The following is a 24808-nucleotide window of genomic DNA, read 5'->3' on the forward strand; positions in this document are numbered from 1 at the left end:
GGAAATCCCTTTATTTATTACAAAAACCAATCATCTAATTTTGGTTTGCGATGATCGCATTCAAGCCGTGATTTCGCCACGCAAATTCATCTTCATCAGCTACAAAAACAAATTTTATTATATTATGTGAATTGCTTTCATTTGCAGTTTACCTCAATCTTATTATGGTGCGGTAAATCAGTGCCCAGGACATAGGCTAGCTTGGTATACGCTGCCTCAGAAGTCATGTCCGATCCAGATAAAACGCCCAAATCGCTAAGCACTGCTCCAGCATCGTAGATTGCGGCTACGGAGCCGGACAGGCACTGAGTGCAGTTGACGATGATAACTCCGCGATTGACGGCACTCCGTAGAAGAGAAGTTATCTCGGTCCAGTTTGAGGGTATATTACCAGAGCCATAGGACTCCAGGACAACTCCCATAATGGGCTCCGCCAGAGCCGATCGAATCAAATCCAGTGACATATCCGGAGTTATTCTCAAGGAGGCCACATTCATCTGAAATTCGCCTGTCACAGCGAGTGGCCTAGCTCCGGGCCCTGGGCGTACCAGGAAATTATTTATAATTATGTCACCTTCAAACGTGCCCAGCAGTGGAGCGTTGGGAGAATCAAAAGCATCCAGAGAGTTGCAATTGACCTTGACCGTTCGATTGCCACGAAGCAGCTTGTTGGCGAAGACCACGCACACTTCCGGTATTTTATAGCAGCCGGATATGATCAGGGACGAGACGAAGTTGTTCCTGCCATCGGTGCGTGTTTCGTAGATGGGTATCATTGACCCGGTAACGACCACCGGCTTATCCAAATTTTCTAGGAAAAACGACAGGGCAGAGGAGGTGTACGCCAGCGTATCGGTGCCATGGAGTACAACAAACCCATCGAACAAATCGTACGTCCTCTGGAATTAGCGATTTCTGTGAGATGCATACATATATGTATTTCATTTAAATTTATTTGTAATACATACACCAATATCTTGGGCTATGCGTTTCCAATCTTTCCCGGCCATATTACTGGAGTCCAGCAATGGATCGTACTCTATGAATTGGTAGATAACCCGTACTGACTGACCTTTTACCAGGGGCAGCGCCAGGAAGCCGTCTGGGACCTGTAGGCTGGGGTCATGCAGACTGACATCCTTCCGGATGAACCTTTCAAAAGCTTTCGGTTCTGGCACTAATACTAAAAGATTCAAAAACACAACACTGAACTGGAGCTATCCGTATGCACTTGGAGGCCTCTTACCACCATTGTCGTTGGGAGTCATCCCAATGGTGCCACCAGTATAGATGACAAGGACTCTTTTAAAATTTAGACACTTCGACATTGTGGAAATAATGTTTTTTATCCCCAATCGGCCGACTAATTATTCGAATTAAATAAAATTCGGCGCAGAAATAAAATTGCGATATGTTTTTTAATGCGTGACATCCAAATTGCAAGTGTGGCTTGCCTGCCCTTTATATTGGCGCTCCGATCGCTGAGCGCAGCTTCGCTCGGCCGACGTCGGTAGGCAGACGCAAAGCGGAGATAGCGAAGAGCGAGCTGGCAGGGAGCGTTTAGCAGGGCAAGCAAGCGCAACGCTTTAACAAACAAATGAGTGACATAGACATAAGTAACAAACAAAATAAGCGGCTGAGGGCCAAGAATTAGGTGCTATTTGGCAAGCAGCTAATCGGCTGGGTTCTGCCGATTGTTCTTCGAACATTCACCCCCCGTTGGAAGGCAAAGGCTTTCAACAGATCCATCCTGAAGGGGCAGAACCGCTATTTTTCCAACGGCCCTCTTGAAGATGCTTGCTTGGGCGCAGCTGGCGGCTACGCTGGGTTGATCGTCGAACGCAGCAATCGGCGCTTCTTTACGAAGGCGGCTTGTCGTGATTACGTCTTGATCATCGGGAACCTCTGTAATTGCATAGAATGGCAGGAAATTTGGCATTGTAGAAATTTTTGAAAGTTGAATTTCATTTAGCGTGGATATGTAGGTTTTTAATATATGGAAAAGTTCGCGCTGCAGTTCCTGATTCTCCGATCGCAGTTTTTCCACTTGCACCTGGCACTGGAGCAGCTGCTTCCTGCATTGCTGCTCTACGTTTTGGTACTCCAGCGTTGTGGGTCGAAAATCGTCAATAGAGATGCCCGAGGAATTTTCAAAAGCGGCTAAAGCTGCACGCTTATTCTCCGAGCTATCAATGCTTCCTGATACTATCCAACTAAGTTTTGTCTCCTGCAATGTTGGCAATTGGGCTGACAGTCGAATCTGTCCGACGCACATTAAATCGAAGAACAAACCAGAACCTATCAACAGATCGATACGTTGGGGCTTGGCGAAATTACGATCAGCTAGTTTTAGATTATTCGGCATTGGCCAATCCTTTGCGTCTACGCCGAAGTTAGGCTGCATTTCCGTAATTGAGTTGGTGACAATTGCAGCGAAGGAAGCTCGATAGCTTGCGTCCTGGGATTGTACAACTATATGTACAGACTTGCTCGATGGTAGAATGGAATCTCCGATTCCAGCGATGTGAACATAAGACGAGCGATGATCCAACTGCAACTGATCAGCGAGTCTAGATGTTACAAAGTTTGCCTGTGATGCAGAATCCAAAATGGCACGACATGGGATAAGTGCTCCATAACGATCTGTTACATGGACGAGGGCAGTAGGTAGCAACACGTTCTGGCTAGGCTGAGATTTCTGGATCGAGGGGGGAGGGCTAGAACACCCGCTTGCTAGAAGCACAGTCGCGGCCTCTTGCTGGATCGATTCCTCGGCCGGTGAAGAGGAAGATGAAGCACCAGCTCCCGATGGAATGTGGAGTAGCGTGTGATGTTTGGCCTGGCAATGCCTGCAAAGTCCTGACCTGCACCTCTGCAATTCATGGCCTTTGTTGAGGCAGTTCAAACACAAGCGGCTCTTCTTTGCTTCTTTGTATCTTTCAAACGCAGAGAGATTCAGGAATGCCTGACATCTAGATATGTAATGCTCGGAGGAATTGCAATGGTTACATATGGGGTTAGGATGGTCGTTACTGGAGGTGATAAGGGTGACAGGTTTGTTTTCTCCCACCTGTTGACTAGGACTTGTGGCCATGGCTGATCCCAAATTCTCCAGCATCTGACATCTCGCTTCCAAAAATGAGGCCATGCTTGACCACCGAGGCAGTCCTGACGTCGGCAAGTTCTCTTCCCATTTCTCCTTTGTTTTGTGGTCCAGTTTCGTGCCTATGATGGATCTGCATGGGTATCCAAAGATTCGGACCCCTAAGCAAGCCTTCCGTTTTGTTCTATGTACATATGTCATATTTTTCCGTTTGCACTGGTCTTTTGCATAATGATTCATAACTGTGGCTGTTGCTGTGGCTGTGTATCTGTACCGCTCCCTCGTGTTCGATTCTTGAATTCAATGTACATGTCGGTGCTATCTTGTTCTTACAAATCGCGTGCTGATCGAGCACTTGCCGTTGCCGTTCCCATTCCCCCTCCCTGGCACAGATCCGATTCTGCTTTTGCTTCGCCCCGTGTTTGACAAGAGCGCTACACACGGTTTTAATGATTCCCTGTGGTCTGTGGACGTCGAAGCTCCAATAAGAATTATGACTTTTTCAATGTGATTTCATTAATTTTGTCTGCCGGCCTTCTTGTAATAGTATGGAGTGTGGAGCCTCAGCTGAGTCGCCGCTGTTGGTGTTGATGTCGACTTCAGTTTCTTGAACCCAGCACCAATAAAAAAACCTGCGCAACTTAATTAACTTTCTATTGCTGTCGTTTCACCTTTCCCATCATTGCATAACATAACTGCCAGAATAAAGATAGTCATTCGCCGTTATCGCGGTCTTATCTGCATTAAAAAACATCGTAGTGCTAGCAGAGATAACAGAGAAAGCTCGATTTAGTCGAGCGGACAAGTTATTTGTATGAATGGATGATTAATCGCTATATTGAGTGCACAAATGCACATTATTCAATTATTATTTCCCGGAAAACCCCAGTATTTGCTTATTTGCTCATGCGATTATGTCGGTGATCTCATTGTTGGCCAAAAGAAGCAGGCGTGCAAAATTCCGCTTGGGATTCGACTTCTTGGACTTCCCCTGAAAGGAAATACTCGTATATGGATTTCAGTGGTTTCCTCTGCACGGCTTTGTTCTAATTGCGCTTGACTGATTTTAATAGCAGACTTGTGCGTTGGACTCCGGCTATATATGTATATATATACATAGGTTATTAATCAAACAGGCAACTCGCGCCTTCCCCTTTATTGTATTTTAATTACCTGGAATCACGGCTGCGGGCATGTCGGACATGATGTCACTTCATCTGGCGAAGCAATTTGTCACTCATCCTCATCCAGCAAAAGAGAAGCACCAAAGCCAAGCAGTGGCAATAACCACAATCCGTCTAAACACCTACTCTTTGGTGGCAGCTACATCACTTCATCTTCATTTTTATCTCCATTTCCATTACCATTTCTATCACCAAGTACTGGCCCACGACGATGTTGGATTGAGCTGGCTGTTGCTGAGATTGGTCGTCCAATGTGAGCTTGTTTGTTGGTTTTTAATTGGCAGCGCCATAATCTATCATTAATTTTGCAATAAATTGTTTCCATCAATGCGAGGGCTGCCGCACCAATCCGGTTGCCTGGTCTCCCTTTGGAGAGCATTTTATTTATTTTTATACCCGATACTCAAAATGAGTATTGGGGTATATTAGATTTGTGGTGAAAATGGATGTGATGTAAAGTATATGTATATATTATTGATCAGCATCAATAGCCGAGTCGATTGAGCCCTGTCTGTCCGTCCGTCCGTCTGTCCGTCCCTATTAGCGCCTAGTGCTCAAAGACTATAAGAGCTAGAGCAACGATCTTTCGGATCCAGACTTCTGTGATATGTCACTGCTACAAGAATATTTCAAAACTTCGCCCCGCCAACTTCCGACCCCACAAAGGACGAAAATCTGTTGCATCCACAATATTGGGGATACAAGAAAACTAAAAACGCAGAATCATAGATAATGACCATATCTATCAGATTGCTGAATCTGGATCAGATCAGATCGTTTTTATAGGCAAAAGGAACAAATCAATTTGCAGTGGCTACGCAGCGCCCGACGTCACGCTCAGACTGATTTTCTGTCTCTCTCGCACGCACTCTTTGTCGTGTCGTTTAATATTAGCGGCGTCTGCCGGAGGAGAGCCATACTGACTAAGTATCGGGTATAAATGTAGAGTTGCGGTGTCCGCAGCAACTCACAACGTTTCCCCTTGTTATTTTTCTATAAAGCGATCTTTTCATCTGCGTTTGCAAGATTTATGCGCGCGGCTATAAAATAATATGCTGCCATAGCAACGCCGCTCTGCGCCGCGCCGCTCCAGCCAGAGCAGACAACGACTGGGATCTGGTAGACGGGTGCTCCAGTGTATTGTACATCCTCGGATGGTCATCCTTTGGGCCAATGCCAACTATTTAGGTGGCTAAAAATAGCGTCCCAACACACATACCACAGCAATTGCAATCACTCAGTTTGTTGCTAAAGTCTTTTGTTTTATTTCTGTTTGCATTTTTCAGTGTCAGGCTTGATGCCTCTACCACTGCCACTGCCTGTGCCTCCGCCTGTACCTCTGCGTCTGCCGCTCTCTGTCCGTTGGCCCAGAATGAAAAAAGGAGGCAATCGGCATGGGATCGCCTCCTCATCGCCTCTCCTGAAAGTGAGTTATGCAGTCAACAGTTCATAGAAAATATCTCCCATACTTGTACACACAGATATACTCGTATTTCATCACAATGTTAACTATTTCCCTCTGCGCCATGTGAAATGGGATCGGCTTTTAATTCAGAAGAGCACTTGAGATGGTTTTGATAAAGCATTTCATCAGGCTTTCACCAATCATCAAACGTGAAAGACCAGCAGTCTGCAAGAGTACAAAATACAAAAGAAAAAAAAACAGAATTCAATAAAACAACGCCCATGGGCTAAATGGTGTATTGGGTATTCATGGCCGGAGCTGGACATGGATCTGGTCATGGCCATGGACGAGGTACCTCCATTCACATACACATTTTGTAATAAAATTAATGACACGTCATTACCGTAATATTGTTGTTACAATGTGAGCCGCAAGTACTGGGACTCGACTCCTCACATCGTGTTGCAGCCACGTCTATGGACTGCGACTGCGGCTGGGCCCTCGTGGGGTAAGCACGAGAGTAAGGTGAACCGTTACCACCAGAGTCTCGGTCCAGAGCTGCAGGGTGAAAAAATTTCTTCATTCTTTTCGGCCAGCACCCGTCATTAGTTCTAAAGCATTTAGCGTTTAAATTGATAAACAACATTTACATGCAAATTGCCGTAATTTAGCGATAACATCTTTTTGGCCCCGTAATGCGAGTCGAGAGGAGGACCTGAAACTGAAACAGAAACGGTTCTCAGGCCCAATAGCCGCTAATGAGCCGAGAGTTAATGCCTGACCTGGGCTGCACTCGGCCAAAATGGTAATTGAATATTAACTGAAAGATCGGGAAAAGAAAAGGCAATCTTGATTGGTGAAAAGCTGAGATCTTTGATCGGTGAAAAGCTAGACAAATTCGCGGGTCAACGGCGTATATGTACATATATCTCACTGGAAATTTCATAGATGGTGAGGAATCATACAATTTAGGAACTGTAGGTTTGTCAGGCTCGATCGCTTACATCAGCTCTGTTCACTGCAAGAACTTATATCTAATGGGTGGAAATCTAGACAAATTTGCGGGTCAACTGCAGTGGACATTTCACTGAGCATTGCTTTCGTAGTGGGGGATCGTAGTGGGATCGGCTGTTGGATGGCAGAAAGGAACGATTTATGTGAGACTGGCACGCCATGTTGTCGCTCCGATGTGGCACTTTAAATGCCAATAGCCGCTTCCCATTGATGCCTTGGAATTTGTGTAATTGCCCTCGACTCTCGACTGTAGCTGGCAGTCAAGAATTCGCCTTTGTGACAAGGACCCTCTCTGACAGACAGATAAACTTTAATTGATTGTGCGTGATGAGTGTGTGTGTGTAGGTAGTGGAACGCTCAACGAAACGAGCATGCCCCACCTAGACTCCAAGGTATATCTCATTATAGAGAGAGCTACATTCAGAAGCCCTTTTGACTCTCACCCACAAGGCGCCGCGGGGTAGGAGTGCTCAGCATGAGGCTGCTGCTGCTGCACTTCCTGGTTGCCTCTGCTCGCAAAATTGCACAATTGCAATGCGCATTTAGTTATGCAAATTTCCCATACATATTTCTCAGACGATGAGCAAAATATTAAAATATTTTTATGACTTAATAAAACATTTTTTATTAAATTCGAGCAGCCAGCGGACAGGCATTTCAAATGCAAATCGCATGCAGCAGCAGGCCAGCACCGAGCCAAGAGTACCGAGCAGAGCAATAGCCCGCGGGCCATGGTTTAGGCTTTGGCTGTGGTTCTGGTTCTGGTTCTGGCTTTAGAATTTGAAATATCTTTGAATTGCAACTGCCAATCGTGCATGAAGTCGGACGATGAGCCACTCCTCCTGAGCCAGCCTCCTGTACACCGCTGCCCAACGCCGTCTCTCCGGCAGAAGCAGCAAAAGTAAATGTTTAAAACATAGCGCCGTGCACTTTTCTCTCAAGGCAAGCGTATAATTTAAATTTAAAATAAATAATAAAAGTAAGATGATGCTAAAAGTGTCGGGCAACCATGCACTTTAGATCTCCTGCGTGCCAGTGCAATAATTTTCAAATGATTGTATATTTTCAAAATATTCCAGGTTTTCATAAAGTTAAAAAGATTCTGCAACACTGAATATCTTTTAGTTATCCGATCATCCATCTCTCACCGAAAATCGATATTGCCTTAGGGGACAGGGTTCAATTGGATCCAATCCATATGCTCAAAAATGTAAGAATTTTCAGTGGTTTGCAGGGCACCGAAGACATAAATTCAGAACGATTGCTCGCCTGCTGCTGCTTTCATTTCAACAGGAAGAGCGAACAACGAGAACAAGATCTTTTATGGAGTCCATTCAGGATGATGATGATCCCGCTGAGCATTTCGGTCATATTGGGATTGGGTAGAACATAAATCTGGGATGCCCGTACCCGTACCCCTGCCACAAAGACCGACATGTTGCGTGTGACGGAGCCACCAACAAGGCGATGGTTGCGTGCCTGGTCAGTGAGGATGGGGATGGGCATGAGGATGGGGATGGGGATGGGGATGGGAAGGGGGTCTATGTTTATAAGGCGTGGCATTCGCGGACGCGAGAATTTCATCGGATTTTGTGGCATTTCTATCTAATTAGACGAAATGCCAAAGATGCTCAATTGGCGCCTAAGTGTTTGTGACCAAATCCAGTTGGTTGATCTGATTAGGCATCGATCGCATCGAACCGAACCGACTCGAATCGATCGGCTGTTCTAATGTGTTTCGAGACCGACTTGGGCATGGTCAACAAGATCCAGCAATTTGTTGCCAGCCGGCCATAAATGGACTTGCAACCAGCTAACGGTAACAGTTAGCTGGCCAAGCTGTGATTTTCATTTCAATTGAGTTATCGGCAAAACGGGCCCAGCTTGAACGGCTAATTTGTGGCCAGCGTTAATGAACAAAGAGGAGTCGGGACACGCGATTCGGGTCCATGACACATGGCCACCCACTCGCCCCATAAACTAGTTACACTCACACTGAGCGTTATTTTGTGTGTGTGTGAGTGTGTTTTGTTGTGTTTTTTTGGCCTTGCCAACATCTGGATAATACATTTGCAACGACTAACTGTACACGAAGCGACAATATATGTATGGCATCATCGGGGCCTTAACAGGCTGCCGTGTCAGTTATGGCTTTGACTCGTTTGATACCTTCTTGTAAAAAGTTTTGACGATGAAAACTGGAAGGGAAGTACTCGAAAAATGACTTGATTCTCAGCAGCATTTGGCACAGTTTCATCAGTTCTTTGTGCGCAGTCATAAACCGCAACCAAGTTCATCACACTCTTGATACCCTAGGGATATCGGGCACAATACGAGCCGCGGGCAGACTTTGATAGCAGCAACTGTTGTTTATTTACTTTGAAGACAAACCACAGCTCCGACCATCCAGATCCAGATCTAGTGAGATCCCCAGACCGGACCAGGCCAGGCCAGGAGGTAGGTGGCGGCTTAGTGTGCGCAGGCAGATAAAATCATCGACAAGCAACCGCCGCGCGTATCCGTATCACGATCGCCTCGGATGGAGTGCACTTGATTTTGGCGCAACTCTCAGATCCGATCCGCTGCGGGATGTGCTCAGAGCGGTGGCCTGTCCACACATTGCACTAATTATGTAGCTGCGAAACCAAAGATTGAGCGGAATCTAGCGGTTCTGATGTAATCTTTTTGTCTTGCCGGCCAACCCACAAATCCGTGGGCGATCTGTTGCTCTGTTTTTCGGCCTTCCAAGAGGAACAGATAGAAAGAGAGAAAGAGAGATCTGCATCTGCGTGATCCAATGGGACGTGGGATGAAGGGTGATCGGGTAAGATGGAGGCTTCGCTGCTGTGGCCATAAATTAGAAGTATGTCATTTGGTTGCTACCGCAGGAGAAAAATCCAGAATCGGCATTCGGCTATAATTTCATGCCCAACTCGGGGGAGAATCCCAAGTCGTTGGCGGAGTGGCACGGTCCCAGTGCCAGTCGCAGTCTTAGTCTCAGTCTCAGTCCCCCATTCCGTGGTATCCAATTTCGTAATAAAGCATAACGAATTATATGCACTCGACTTGCTTTATTTCAAGCGACTTGCTGCCGCTGTTGTTCTCCGTTTTGCTGGCCAGTTAACGGTTTTGGCCGGTTGCCTCTTTGGGATTTTAGCCAAGGCAGTAGATGACGATGAAGCAAAAGAAATTGCATGCTGCAAAATCTTCTTTTTTCCTTTTGCATTTTATGCATTTTTGAGGCAAGCAGAACTCTCATCGAATATGCGATTTATGCGGCAATTTGTAAACGAAAATGGCTCTTGCCAAGAATTATTATTGTCCATCATGAAAGAGGGGTAGCGGTAGAGGTAGAGGCGCCTGCCCATCCACAGAAGGCAAAGCAGAAGAGGAATACGGGGAAAAGCCATGTCGAGAGGCTCTTAGCGGCATTTAGCAAATATTACGAATTTATACCCATTGCATACCATAAAACAAAGCTATTTTTCTCCACTCCTTAATTCTAGGGAAAATCATTTACCCATCGATTGGAGTGCCCATAGATGTTTCCGAGAGATTTGACGTTCGCCTTGGCCAAACACTAAATGATGAATGGAATGGAAAAGAGCTTTGACCAGCAGGAGGAGAGGTTTCATTTCGAAAGGAAGCGGTTCGATGAATGGTAATCCACGGATCTGTAAAGCGTGTTGTTTACCTTCAACTTGGAGATAAGTTCTGGGAATTAGATGAAAATGAGAGTAGTGGGTAATGAATCGAGTGAATGGGAGATATCCCATCATATCTTTAATATATTCAAACTTTAATCCTTATAAATGGAAACGATTGAGATGGATTTGCAGTTACATAAATACTTATAAATGTCGTATATTCTAAAACGCCAATTCCTATATACATATGTATGTATATTATTTCTCACAATTTCCAAGTTGTAGCCATAGCTATTAAACAGAGTCCGCTGCCAAAGCTAAGCAAACATTACTTAGATTTCAAAACAAAAAAGATGCCCTTGGCCATGGCCCAGCGTCGTGTGCCAGGCCTAGGTCTAGGGCGCGTTTATACCTCTGGCAAAGGCGGCAAAGGCGGCAAAAAACGCATAAAATTCGCAAAATGGGAAGCCTTGAACTTGACCTGGCCAAAAGGCAGAATCGGCAGCACCAGCAGCAGCAGCAACCGGCAGCAGAAACAACAATAACCATAACAGAGGCACAGTGTCAGGGGACTGAGGGAGTCCAAAACGAAATCGAAGCGCTGACATTGACGCCCTGACCAGGGTCTGGTCGAATGGTCTGGGATCTGGTCTGGACTGAGGTTTTGTGAGCAGCAGCTCAGTCAGCCATGTAAGGGGTTCAAGTTGAGGACCAGAGAGCGCAGCATGAAATGTTATTACATGCGGGAGGGGTCTCGGACTAAGGAAAAAAATCGGAAAAAAATTAAACCTTTTGACACAAGCGACGCTTGGATGAACAGCGATGCAGTTGATGATGAGGATGTTGCCTGGCAGTGGCTGTGGTTGCAGATTATTCCTGTGGTTGCTGTGGGCAACATGTGGATGCTGCCAATTACTTGTTGCAAGCCATCAACATCAAGCGATTTGGCCAGAGAAGCCACCACCAAGCCAATGCTGCCGCCATGGACTACTCCACTCCACTCCGCTCTCCACTTGCTGGCGGTGATGGTGGTGTTGGTGGTGTTGGTGGTGTTGGTGGTGTTGATAGCCATCTTCTTCAGCTTAATTTAGCATGTCTGCTTGGTTCAACACTTTTCGCAGGCAGTCAGCTTCGGCTCATCCGCTCAACCATTCTCATTCTCATTCCCTTTCCCCATTACTATTCCCAGTCCTGGCCGCAATCCCTTGGCCCCTTCGCAACGACGGACGTGCCCATTTGGCAACTTGATAATCTCTTTCTTAAGCGCTGCGGCCAGCGCCAATCACTCAGGACCGGCGAACACTCTATTCCACAACCCTTCAGCCCATCGCGGCCATCTCGGCCCATTGCTCATCATCAAACGTGAGCGCTGTGTTCCTCTTTTCTGTAATTGTCTTAAATCAATCACAGAAAAGTGTTATTATGACAGCGTTATTAATCGTGACAGCGCACTCTGCAAATTGCCCCAGACTGGGAGCAGGACGGGGACCGGTACGGAGACCGAACCTCGATTTTGGTTCCGCCGCTGCCACAGCCGCAGCCGCAGCCGCAACAGACACACAGGAGAAAACTACGAGTATGCGCCTAATGATTTGAACTTGGACCGACATTAGTGCCTAATGCCCGGGTCGGCCAACCCTCTCAGATCTGCGGATCTTTCGGCCTCGGATTGGGATTGGGGCAGAAACCTTCCTCCACATGCGGCCCACGCGGGAGAATGCCGTTAAATGCAAATTATTTTCATTTCTGTGCCAATTGCTGTGCTACTTTTCGACTATACCTGTCGAGATCTCTGCTCTCCCCCCTGCTCCCACTGCTCCCCTGGTCACTGGTTCAGTTCTCTTCTTTCTTCTGGTCGGTTCCGTTCCTGTTCGTGCGCATCATCAAAAGCAAATCATCGTCCAAAATAGAAATGCCATTCCACGTACACGCCGCTACCTCTGGCCAAAAGAAATTTCTTGGTAGTTTTATTGATTTTTCATGTTCTACGATTGGCCTGGCCATGGGCACAGTGGTTGGAAAACACACAAGAAAATGGAAACAACAGAAGAAACATAATCAATTTGATGTGAAAATAGCTGGCAAGAGTGAAAGATAGTAACCATTTGAGGTCGTTGATATAAATATGATAAATATTCGGCTCAAACAGCATACTTTTGTGGTAGACATTTGTGGCATACAGCCTTGCATTTAGGATATTTATTTATATTTATTTATTAGTGGTATTTTATTTGTATTCCTAAGAATCGCACGAATACCTCGAGTTCGTACTTATAGAATTTTCTTAGACATTTGTGAAGCCCTGTGTCCCACTGTGCCATCGCATAGACCGTCCATCATAATTGCGGAGCTGCTCGTTCTGTGCATCTGATTAGAATTACAGAACCCAGAGAACTGGCTAGGAAATGTGATTGCGGCTGGCAGGAAATTGAGGTCAGTGTTATGATTGTTTTGTGGATGAGTTTTCTGCTTTTGTTTCTTCGGCATATTTTTGCAATTTACGTTGAATTGCCACGGGAACAGGCCTGGTCTGTGTCTGGGTCTGGATCGCAGACAAAGACATAGTCAGCCCCGACCAGAGACAGAGTCAGAGACAGAGTTTTAGATGGCTATTCTTGGGGTAAGTCCAAGTGTCTCTCTCTCTCTCCAAGACCCGGATCAATGTTCATTGACATTGGCACTCGACGCTAATCAAACAAACAAACGGAGCTCATTAGAAATGGTTTCTGCCTCAGAGATTTTAGCACCCAGCGCTACCGCACCATTAAACCGCGACTCGGTCTTAGACTCTAACAAATGTGTGGGCGTGGCAAATGAGGTAACACAGGGGCAGAAATGGGGGCTCCACAAGATTCGCGCCTCTCAGCAAAGAAATTGACAGCAAAAATATTTTCTAACTGCCGCGCTGGAGCTGTTTCGCTCTTCAGGAGCCGCCGGCTAGCCCGGGCCACTCAAGGAGCTGCATCTGCATCCGCTGATTTATTATTTGCGTGTGTTATTTGGCTCACACACACAGCCCCTGTCGTATATCATGCTACAAGAAGAGGCACAAACATTCCAGTTGACAGTTCATTTGCCTATGTGATTTGCTGGCTGGGGACAGGCCCTACGTCTGGCTCTGGCTCTGGCTCTGGCTCTAGCTCTGAGTCTTGGTCTGGTCCATACGCAGGCAGATCCTAAACAATTTATGACTGCCACTGGAGGCAAGAAACTCCAACTCCAATAGCAACTGCCACTGCCACCGCAACTTGCTTTTCTAATTAGCATTTACAAATGGCTGCCGTTTTAAGGGCCCTTCGGTGGCCTTTGGTGGCTCATTAGGATCTCTAGTGCTGACAGCCGGCGAGTGGAGTTGCTAATTTGTCACTGAATGCCATTTGCAGAGGGTTCTTCAAATGTTTGCACTTTCCAAGTAAAGGTAAAGGTATTTATGTTAATAGAAATTGGTTTTGCTTTCGACAGGAGACGCCTGCAAGACTGGGTTTGCTAAGAGTTGGACGAAGGACTTTCGATTGGAATTCGTAGTGAGTAATTATGATAGTTTCCGATCATATATAGTGGATTTTAATGCTGGATATATTTGATGTAGAGCTGTCTCCTACGTTGAGTAAAGAATACGATTATTTAGCCCTGTGACAAAACTATTAAACGGATACGTTCTTCCAAGAATGTGCCATCTCTAATCGAAGCCATATCCCATCAAATGGCATTTTTTGTACCTACTTTGGAGGAACCTTTTAAGGCTTTCAAATAGAAGGACCCAGTGCAGGGCCATCAACTGGAAATTAACCAATCACTTAGCATTCAAATGCCAGACCAGGGCACACGTGCAGGAACTCCGACCACAAGGCTGTCATCTCTGGCGTCTCTGAGTCGTCTGCCTGGCGCTAATCAGGATCGGGAGTTGGGAGCGGCTCCATCAGCTCCACCCAGTCCCCAGAGCCGTTGCCCACTGCCTACTGCCTGTTCATGTGTGTGAGACACCTCTCCTCTAGTATAATTTTTAATGGCTTTCGGATCGCTGTGGCTGGAAATTCACTTGCCTCTCGTTGGCAGTCGTCCAAAACTAAGACGACACTTGAGCAGTCAAATGACCGATGAGCAGCGATCAGCAACTGGTTTCTTCAGCCAGAGAATGAAAATCTGCAGATCTATGGGTTATTTCTTCTAATATTCGGTCATGAATTTGTTGTTATGTGTGAACGACTCTGGATACCTGGTGCTGGAGCCATCTTAATTGGTTGACTGCACTCGGATTGATCTGTCCGTTTCGCGGAGAGAGCGAAAAAGTGTGTCAATGGCTTAATTGGCTGTCTCTGGTGGGTGTTCAATCAATCATTTCGTTGAGCTTCCGTTAGACTACACAGACGACAGATGACAGGCTATTCACTTGACTGTCTGACTGACTGACTGAACACAACTGTACCCTGTTCTGTACTGTTGTGATTGGACCATCATCAAGCTGTCTGTCTCTTTGTTTAGGCCAGAGCAGCAATCCTGGTCGAAAGAAAAACCCTTGCGGCAGATTAGCCCTGGCCGAACCCTTCATTAAAGCTACTTATGTTGCTACCTTTTCGGGGGCAGGAGACTATGAGGACATGGACGATTCATCTTTAATTGGCACCGAACATGCAACAGTTTCATTTTTCAATTTTAACTGTAAAAACAAACACGTTATCCACGCCGCTGTAAAACAAATCAATTTGCCATTTTCAATGCTACAGGACCACACTGTTGGGCTCTGCTCTGGGCCGGTACGGGATCTTACCTGGAATTCAATTAAGCCGCCCAAATGGATCCTTTGGAACAGTTGTGCGTGAATCGCCACAGCCACAGAACCAGTACCAGCACAGCTTCAGCACCCTTCCTAGACCATAGAGATCACACAGCCAGAGACCTCCGCAGATCTGGGTCTGAGTCTGGGTCTAGAAACCCCTGGCATGGGGATCTCAATGTAACTGCGAACCCATAATTAAAAAAATGTTTAGCTCTGGTTGAAATTAATTTTGAATATACCCATACTATGGCTGAGACTCTGGCACTTGACTCGGACATGGCAGAGTCTGCTTTTGATGCCGAGCCGCCGCGCAAATTGCCTAGCCGGGGCATCAACTCTTGTGGCATGGGAACACAGCGTACAGATGGCTCTTCGTCTGATGGCTGGATCTGAATAACGCGCGGATTAAGTTGAGCATTCAAATTGAAACTGACATTTTCTGGCCAAGGCCTCTTCACCTTCCTCCACAGCCACTTCACACCGCCAGTCGCTTGTCAACGCACCGCGCACCATCATCATATCATCCTGGACAGAGAGAGGAGTACCTCCGTCCCTGGCCATAAAATATAATTCCCCCATCCTCCAAGGAAATTAGTTACATTGTCTGTTGTCCGTGCTAATAAAAATAGTGCTAAAGCCGTAAAGAGCTCCCAGACTCCAGCTTCGAGGTGTAGATCCAGTTTTTAGGGCTACGAACCTTAAGAACATTTGCTGGATCCTCTGCTCATTTTCAATGCCAAATCCATAATTAAATGCGCATAAAAACCGCTTGGGAAATATGTATTTGCAAATAGCGCTAATTCAATTAGACAAAGCCACTCAGCAGGCGCAAATGAGAGTCAAGTGCTGGGCCTTTGTGGCTTCTGTTTGTGGTTTTTTGTTTGCGAATGCATTTGACTAATTGCCACAACCTACGCGGCTACGTGGAGACCGAGATGGAGGTGTAGGAAATGGTCTGGCGGTTATGCAACCAGGTCAACAGAGGCACGATTTGCCAAGCTCTGACTATGATGAACACCTTGTCCGAACGCCCAGGCGATCCATCAGCCGCCACAGACTTCACATGCGAGTTGCTAAAAGATCCACACACTAAGTGTACGAGCATACGGAAGGGAAGATGGCTTCGGTTCTGGCAGTACTCACACTCGTAGATTGGGCAATCAGTAGCCAGAGCTTTTTAGGCAGACCCGTCCTGTTCTTTTCAAAATTGACGTTTTCCGATTGTTTGGGTAATTATCATCATACGTTCTTTGGCCAAATGATGATTGGTGGTCTTATTTCTTGTCAGAATTTGATTCTCATCAGTGATTATTTCTAGGTAATGGTAAGTCAAAATTTCTATAATTAATTCTTAATCAAATCCACGTATAACTGAAAACCATAGGTACCTGTGGAGCATGTATCTCTGCCTGTTTGAATCACACTAGCATCTTCAGCGACATCGTCTAAAAATAATACCTCAAATTTATCACTTAATGACAAATATAAATTTCCAAACAATTCATATTTGCATCCGAGTAGTAGAGAGTAGAGTCATTAAAACTTTTCCATTAGTAAAAAACCAGCTTGAGTCATGCGTCGAGAACCGCAAGAACTTGAAACACTGCAGTTTCTGTCAATCAAATTCTGCAACGTCTAATGCAATTTTCCAATGAGCCATCAGGTGTGATGTCACTCCATCGATTGTCTGTACCACGAAGCGAAATCGAATGCCAAAACTCTAACACGATCAATAAGCAGATGGTTATTTATGTTGGGGTTCCATAGAGATGTCGGCGTCTCTTGCGGCGACGCCAAGAGATGACGGGACACCCACGTAGGCGTTGATTTTAAGCTGATTTCAAAGCCAGACAAATGTGCGGCTTAGCGTAAGAACAGAGTTTTGCACGCCCAGCGGCTTAAAATGAAATTCAATATGTTTTTTTCTCTCGTAAATTTCATGATATTTTTTTTTCGCATTTTTCTTCAATTTTGTTTGCCTTCTTTTTGTCTTTTGTTGCGTCAGCGCACACGAGTCAAGTTCGTTGTCTAAGTCATTCGATTTGGCCAAGAGAGAGCATGGCCAACTCACCACGAGAGAGGACGGTATGGTTGCGTTCTCGCTCTCTTGCTCTCCCGCTCTCTGTTGCCAATTGGAATTGTCAAAACAATGACGTCAAGGCCCGTAAAACCAAAACAAACCGAAGCCGGCCACGTGATTCGACAAGAGCAAACTTGTTCGCGGAGAGTATACTTCCAGCCGTCAGTTTCTGACACTGGAAACGGTTTGTTTACTTGCCGTGCGCTCTCCTTCCATGGAATCTGTCGCTCTCTCTCTACGAAAGCCTCACTCTGTGGGGCTCTCAGTATGGGGGCTCATTCTCCTACGAGATGCTCACGTGCTGCTGAGGCCGCCTCTGCAATTTGTGCATTTGGTCAAGTTCAAGTGTGGTGAGGTTGGGTTTCTTTTGCCGGTTTTGGGATCGGGCTTTGGCTTTGGCCAAGACTTGTCTTGTGGCTTATAATCTCTACTCTGAGACGCGCGCGACCTCAGTCTTGCTGCGAACTTCAACGTGTGAAGTGGTCTTTTGTGGATCTGTAAGTTTCGAGGGTCCCTCGTACCTCTAGCCGTCTCGCCACCGATCGTCTTACGTTGTTCTCGTACGTTCGTTGACCGACGGATCGTCTCGGTTCGGGCTTACGTCATTTGGTCGGCTTACGTGCTGGCTGCCACTTTGGGGGTCTGTTGGGGCAGTGCCTGGACAACTTGCCGCATTCCGAGTCGTGCCTAATAACCAGCCAAGTCGTCTGCGCGCATCGTTGCGAATAAAAAGAAAAATTTCAAAGAAAATCGCGACTCGTCTCAAATTGATTTCTTGTGTGCGCGCTTTACTTCACGTTTTTTTTAATTACATTCATTAATTTTAATGGCAAATATTATACGAAATTCGAAATAAAGATTGGCGGGAGCTGTCAACTTGCAAACTTGAAGTGTGAATGATAAATATTGAAACGCAATTCACAGCCTCTAAAACAATAATTTAAGACAACAATAACTTATATGAAACATATTGAAAAGATTATGACTTTTTTAAATGACTGTAATACAAATATTCTATTTCCGGATTTAAAGGAATTGTTCTAAAATTTCGACACAACAATTTTGGATTTTTATGTGAACTAATCAATTTTTCACAACATTTTCAACTTGTGTGTAAAAAAGTGAATTTTTTAAATAAAAGAAAATTTTGAAACTATTTAAGAGGATAACATAACAAATGACAAATTAAAAACAGATTTAAAAACATACAATTAAAAAAAAAAATTCCCTTCCAATTGAACAGTTTGTTACTGAATCATTTTTAACAATAAACCATACTTAAGAGTGAAATTTAATATCAAAATAAAAAGAAGTGGCATGGTTAAAATAATATTTCAGTCTAAAATGGGTTAATTTCGGATTAAAAATGTTCTATAAATTATTTATTGCATTATTTATTAAAACAAGAAAAAAACGTAGTATAAAATGACAATAAATTGCATATAAAATATTTATCAAAACGCACAATTCAGTGGCTTTCCAATTTTCAAATAGCAAAATGCAATAAATAAATGCAACACAATCGGGAACGACAACATTTTGTCGCTACCTATATACAATTAGCCAAATTGTCGGCAATAAAACAAAAAGTGCAACAGCAAGAGAACATGCAAAACGAACAATATCCAGGGACAACGCCAACGCAATCAAAAGCCAACAACTCTATAAAGGCCCAAAGAAACGAGAACAAAAACGCAAGCCAGCAAGACGGGGCACGAGCCCAGGTTTGAGTCTGTGTCTGTCTGGGGACTGGCGGTCTGCGGGACTGGGCCTCTGACATGGGTTGTTCTTTGGGTTCCCTGCCACCTTGGAATAGGCAAAATTAACTAAATTACAACATCAACGGCAACGGCAGCATCACCAGCAGCAACAACAGCAGCAGCAGCAGCAGCAGCGGTGGCAGCAACAGCCAAAACGAAGCTGCAGCAAATTTGTTGCACATGCAAATTTATGTGTAAGTGAACAGCAGCCAGGGAGACGACTCCCAGCTCTGGGCCTGGCCCCAGCAAATAATTGTGTTTAAACAAAGTTGAACGCTGCTTGAACGCTGGTTGAACGCTGCTGCTGATGCTGATGCTGATGCTGCCAGATCTAGGGTCTTGGATATCGGTCCTCTCTGCATTAAGCCATATCCGGTTCGAGGGCTCTATGGACTCTGGGGCTGTCTAAATTTAGCGCTTAATGAAGCTGCTGCTGAGATTGCTGCTGGATGTAGTTCATGTTGCTGAATCGAATTGTCTATACAAACAGAGTGAAGTCGGGTCGGTGCAGTGCAGTGCAGTTCGGGACCTTCTTCGCTATAACTCATCACAATTGGCAAATTAAACGCCAACACAACAAATGATCGGCAATGGGCCATTGCAATTTGTACGAGTGTCTGCATCTGAGCTGCTTTTGTATCTGGATGATATATGTTCTCTCCGTTGCTTATTTATGGCCACTCCAATTGAGAGCAATTGATTTTTGAATGCGTTGGCGTTGCATAACTCGCATCTCGTCCCACTCAACTCCCATCCCACCACTGACCATCCATCTATCCTTTGCAGATCTCTAAGCCAGAGAGAGAAGAAACCCATATACACGTAGAGTACTCCTACTTGTGATTTAAGTGTGTGTTTTACCAAGTGAAGTGAGTCTCTGAAGCACCACAAATATAATCAATTACAGTGCAGTGAGAAAAAAATAACTAAACAGAAAGAATTATAAAGAAAACCAGAAAATCTCCATCTCAAACCGGGCAACAAATTTTGTTTTGCGGAGAAATGAGTAACAACAAATTATTGGTAAGTAATCCACCACTAATTGAATGTAAAATTTGGCCAAATAATTAACCGAAAACCACAAAACAAGCTTCAAATGTACTTTGATTGGCTATTTATTTATTGCTTTTCATTTCACTTAATTTATTTTTATGAGTTTTTGTGGCTATTTTTTTGTGTTATTTTTTTATTGTGGTTTCTAGAAAACGAGTTTGGTAAACATTTTGACACAATAGGTAATAGATAGGCGCCTATGATATAGCTGATTATTATGAACATGCTATAAACATAAGGAGTACAGAAATTGTTTTACATTTAAGCCTTTTTCTTTGGCTACAAATTCTATGCCTCAATTGGTAGTTAATAAATTCATTTTTTATGGTCTTGCAAAAGTATTTGGCCACAATAATTATTGGTTATTAGTGTCGGCTACTTTGAGGCTGATTGGTATGAGAGTTCTTTGAGAATTAAGTAGTGTAAAGGGATTTTTCGTTTACTAGAAGAGGCAGTCACTTCTTTCATTCCACTCAAGCAATCACATACAGAATCTGATCTCATCGATTACTAAACACATTTATGTATAATTAGTGAAGCGTTTAAATTCAATCAAGATATATTCAAGTGTTATTTATCTGCTCATCAGCAGAGCCAAAGTCAATCAATTGCTAGACAGTTTCAAATGTTTCTCGGATATATAGTACCAATGTACATATATGTACACACTATGTATAGCTTTTGCTGCTCATTGATGTGCGACGGTAATGTCTGCCGCCCCTCGAAGGTCGAACAGTTACTGCAAAATACTTGAGGGCGGCAAATGAGAAATAAATTTGTAGTTGTTTGATTTTTGTTTTTCCACTAATATTAATTATCCATCTTTCGTCTAGACAATTATTTTTAATGTTGAGTGGGGGAATAATAATCCCTGGGTCAAGTTTGTTTCCCTATTGCAAATACATACATATGTACGAGTATATGTATATATTTTTTTGAATTTATTTCCTTTATGCCTGGTCTTTTGTTTAATATTTAAATATTTTCAAGGCGTGTTGATATTTGCCAAACTCGATTTGACAGCATTCAAATCTGTTGTTGGTTTTCCTTTAATTTCGCAGAGAGTTATTCGGTCTTTCAACTATGCGGACACGTTTCTTTCTAGTTGTTTTTTGGCAGATCTTTTCAAAAGAGTAATTCGCAAAACAGCGTCGCAGAGAGTTGCAAGCAAATGTTTGCCGTAATGCCTGAATGGCCACAGCCTTGAATTTAAATCAGTAAGAAAATAAATATAAATAAAAACCACTCAATATTAATCGGGGCTGGGCACGACACAGCAGCAGAAGCAGCGGCAGCGTCAGCAGAACGCAGGTTCGACCTAATATTAAGTAATTTTATTATTTATAAAAATAAATTGCTGCGGTGGGCCAACTAATTGAATTAAACCCATACTCCTGATGAGGTTCGCCTTCGCCTCCTCCCAAGAAAGACAGAAGGAGACATCAGTTCCAACACCTCCATCCTATATATTGCGTGTATATATACATATATTTATTCTCATATGTATTGTAGAGTCGGTTGAACACAATCATTAAGCGCAATTTACCTACAAAGTTGCATGCCGCCAACAGTGCTACAGAGGAGCGGTGTGCCCCGTGCAAAATGATTATTACCATACGCCCCAGCAGCAGCAGCAGCCACCAACCGTTGGGTTTAGGTATCCAGATGTGAGGCAACGGGCCAGCAGTGACTGCAGGGCCGTAGACATACAGATCCGTGGCAACGGGCCACCAGGCAAGCGAAACGAATCGAAAGACTTAAGGCACGAACTTGACGTGCTCAAATCCAAAGTGTGGCAAATCAGCTGGTTTGCCTTTACCGCAGCTTACAGCACGAAACTACACGATGCACTTACTGCCTCACCGCAAATACGAGTATAACTAAATAAATAAATAAATACTTAAGAGCGAAGAAAAAGCATCACAAAAAATAATACGTGTCGCTTTACATGGCGACAAGTCAAGTGAAAGCTGCTGGAATTTATGGCCCGGCCCGGTCCGGACCCGGCTTGCACTGCACTCAACTGGGACTGGGCTGGGCTCTTTACGAAACTGCCTGTATTTTTGCTTCAGCTTCTTTCTGTCTCCTTTCGAGTTTTCTGTTTTCTTGAGCACATAACAGCCGGCTGTCAATAAATAATCAAAATAAACCCGAACCGAACTGAATCACTTGCTAATTGACTATTTTTGGTAACTCGTCGCTTGTAAAAATTACTCAAAGGAAGTCCAAGCCAAAGACTGTCTGTCGCAAGTATTTCACGAATTTGTGAAATGGGTTTGGTGGTGTAAAAACCCCACAAGTGATGCAACCATTTGGCCAAGTGCCCAGACCCAAAATGCAATTAATTTATGTATTTAAGGCAATTTTGTAAGCAATAAAGAAAGTCGTTGGAACAGCATACTTTTCGAGCATTATCAGACTTCCATCTGGCATATCTGTATGAAATTGAAATACTTTTAATGCCCGCCTAGAACAAAATCGCCAGGCCATAAAAATGCCTCCGACTTACTTGTATTTGTAGTAAAATGTTAATGTCCATAGAGTTTAACTATGGGTCTGGACTACCCTAACATTAAAACTTTGTCGCAGGCCGTATAAATTTTACGATGCGATTCCCTTTTTTCGAGAGCAAAGATCTTTCGGTCTCCCATTTAATTGCTCTGCCCAGATCTTGGTCAGTTTTCCCACAAGCGTTTTTATGTCACCTTAAGTGTTTCGCCCTGGAGTCGCATGCGATATGAGATCATCAAAATTTATTCCGCACACATCATCGGGCGAGATCGAACCCATTCACGTTTTCGAGGCACGTACATATGTTCTGGGGCGGCAACGAAACATATGTAAAATACAAAATCCTATTAAGAGCTTTCCATGATTTCGATCGAAATAAAACGAAAAGGCGTAAAATAAATACATTTTGATAATGGCAAATGAATGAACACACATCTCTCTCCTCCCTCTGTACAGCCTGTATGGACGTTCTTTCATTGGGTGTCTTTGAACTTTCGCATTTGCCTGGTTCATGGCCTCAAACAGCGAAATTCGTGCAATTCATTACGGCCCGAAGAAGGAAAAAAAACCAATACTATTGACAGTAATTGCGTTTAATAACTTTAACGATTTACAGTTATGTGAGCGAGTGTATGGGAGATAGCTAGGAATGCTGAAAGGGCAATGGGCAATAAGCATTAATCATCGGCCAGCCAAAGCAAACTATTAAAGCAGCTTAAAGATCCCCAGTGCCAGTGCCAGTGCCAGTACCAGTCTCAGCCGATCCTATCCGACCCCATCGTTGGCTCCCAACTTATGCAACACTTAAGTTTTATGCTTTCCATAAATATCCAAGCAGGTAGCCGACTGCTACCACCGGCTCCTCATCTCATCGCATCGATTAAACTAATTAAATTGTCATAAACTTTAATGCTGCCTCCGTGCTAGACAGAGAACTTCAGACGGATTTCAGCAAGTTTGTTGCCTTTGCGTCTTTTGTTTGTGCCAGCCTCGAACTTCGTCTCAGAGGAGGGCTATGTGGCCGTAATTAAGGTCACCAATAGTCACTTATTAATGTAGTTATAGAACCCACTTGAACTTCAAACAAACAAAAACCCACTCTTAACCTGTTCGCTTTATTGAATTAATGCCCAAGCAGATGCGTCAGCAGCCGATCAGCTGTCTTTCTATACGGGTTTCTAGTGTCCAAGCGAACTCTGTGCACTCTGTGTAGATATATGTATATGTATCTAACGTATGTCTAACCAAGGTAAACCACTTTGGGGGTCTGTCTCTGGTATCTCTCTCGCGAATCTCCCGCACCGCACTCCATAAATGAGTGTGTATGTGGTATGTGTGCCTGTGTACGAGTATATGCATTGATTTCATTTATTTCTTGCATGCAAATGTGTGGCTTTTTGGGCAAAAAGAAAACCAGTTTGACATTTGGCAAGTTTACGCTCTGTTCTGACATTTGATATTCAATTTCGAACGGAACAAAGCCTTCATTGGCACCGTTTTAATTGCGAACATTTGTCGCGATACCGGTGTATATACATTATATAGAATTTATTGTATCCACCCACTTGAAAAGCGGATTTTTAACTGTAAAAGATATTTATTATGGCTTATTTAAAGCGGATTTGAGCAAAAATTGTATTTTTTTGTTTACTCCTTATAATTGATAGAATCTTCTAGATTAAAAGATAAAGATGTCTTAATTTTTATTTTAAAATTCATTAACACTTAAAAATACTGTATTGGGATGTAAGAAACTTTTAGATTCCATATGTGATTGATTCAATTTACTGCCTTGTTTGCTGTCAAAAGTTAATTGTGAAATTAAATTAATGATATATGTCCCACCAAATAAGTTCTATCATAATCCATATAGAAAGCTTACCATTTTGGCTTAATAAATTTATAGAAAAAAACAACCAAGGATCGGTGATTCACAGGGCCATTTTGGAGTTAATGGAATGCAAGTTTCTGTGATTTTCAATTTGCACAAAATTAAATTTCCAAGGTATTGCTGGGTATATATGAAGATACAATCCATATTAAAAACTCTCAGTTTAAAAGAACAGACATTCACCCAAAAGGTTCGTGATTCATACAGCGAATTGGAAACTTATGGAAATTTCATAAGTTCATAAGGAAAAAGAAGATTTTAATATATTCCAGCAGTGTCTCAGACAAACAACTTTCTAGAAAGTCAAAAAAAGGTGAAGGGGAAGGAGAAGGAGAAAAACCCTCGACAAGAGGCTAACAAGAGCTCTACTATAAAAAACTGAA

The 24808-nt window shown here is 43.9% G+C and overlaps 2 protein-coding genes and 1 long non-coding RNA gene across 7 annotated transcripts in view; 2 read left to right on the forward strand and 1 right to left on the reverse strand.

Annotated features, from left to right (window-relative positions):
- Positions 1–1394, reverse strand: LOC26534109 (L-asparaginase-like). 2 transcript variants are annotated; one of them, XM_015189023.2, is made up of 4 exons: positions 1247–1394; positions 969–1183; positions 153–899; positions 1–99 (listed from the first exon to the last, which is right to left on the reverse strand). In XM_015189023.2, the coding sequence occupies exons 1-4, from the start codon at positions 1326–1328 to the stop codon at positions 61–63; spliced, it is 1083 nt and encodes a 360-aa protein (XP_015044509.2). In that variant the 5' UTR covers positions 1329–1394; the 3' UTR covers positions 1–60. The 2 variants fall into 2 exon arrangements, with proteins under 2 accessions (XP_015044509.2, XP_015044508.2); XM_015189022.2 differs by lacking the exon at positions 1247–1394 and having other exon boundaries at positions 153–915; positions 969–1102.
- A 4191-nt stretch (positions 1395–5585) lies between these two features.
- On the forward strand, positions 5586–6100 carry LOC117184241 (uncharacterized). Its single transcript, XR_004469525.1, has 2 exons — positions 5586–5713; positions 5769–6100. It is a non-coding gene; the product is annotated as an uncharacterized lncRNA (long non-coding RNA).
- An 11517-nt stretch (positions 6101–17617) lies between these two features.
- dpy (fibrillin-like protein dumpy) overlaps positions 17618–24808 on the forward strand; it is a 136464-nt gene continuing 129273 nt past the window's right edge. For all 4 annotated transcript variants that reach the window (XM_033380410.1, XM_033380416.1, XM_033380412.1 and 1 more), the window contains exons 1-2: positions 17618–17707; positions 19757–19993. The gene's annotated coding sequence lies outside the window, so the exon portion shown is untranslated. The remainder of the gene's footprint in view (positions 17708–19756; positions 19994–24808) is intronic.

Source organism: Drosophila pseudoobscura, chromosome 4 (assembly GCF_009870125.1).
Source record: "Drosophila pseudoobscura strain MV-25-SWS-2005 chromosome 4, UCI_Dpse_MV25, whole genome shotgun sequence".
NCBI lineage: Eukaryota > Metazoa > Arthropoda > Insecta > Diptera > Drosophilidae > Drosophila > Drosophila pseudoobscura.

Coding starts and splice junctions, on each gene's coding strand:
- LOC26534109 (XM_015189023.2), bottom strand. CDS start 1,328: ATGTCGAAGTGTCTAAATTTTAAAAGAGTCCTTGTCATCTATACTGGT. Junction 900..968: donor GCATAGCCCAAGATATTGGT/GTATGTATTACA, acceptor CGCTAATTCCAG/AGGACGTACGATTTGTTCGA. Junction 100..152: donor CGCACCATAATAAGATTGAG/GTAAACTGCAAA, acceptor TTGTTTTTGTAG/CTGATGAAGATGAATTTGCG.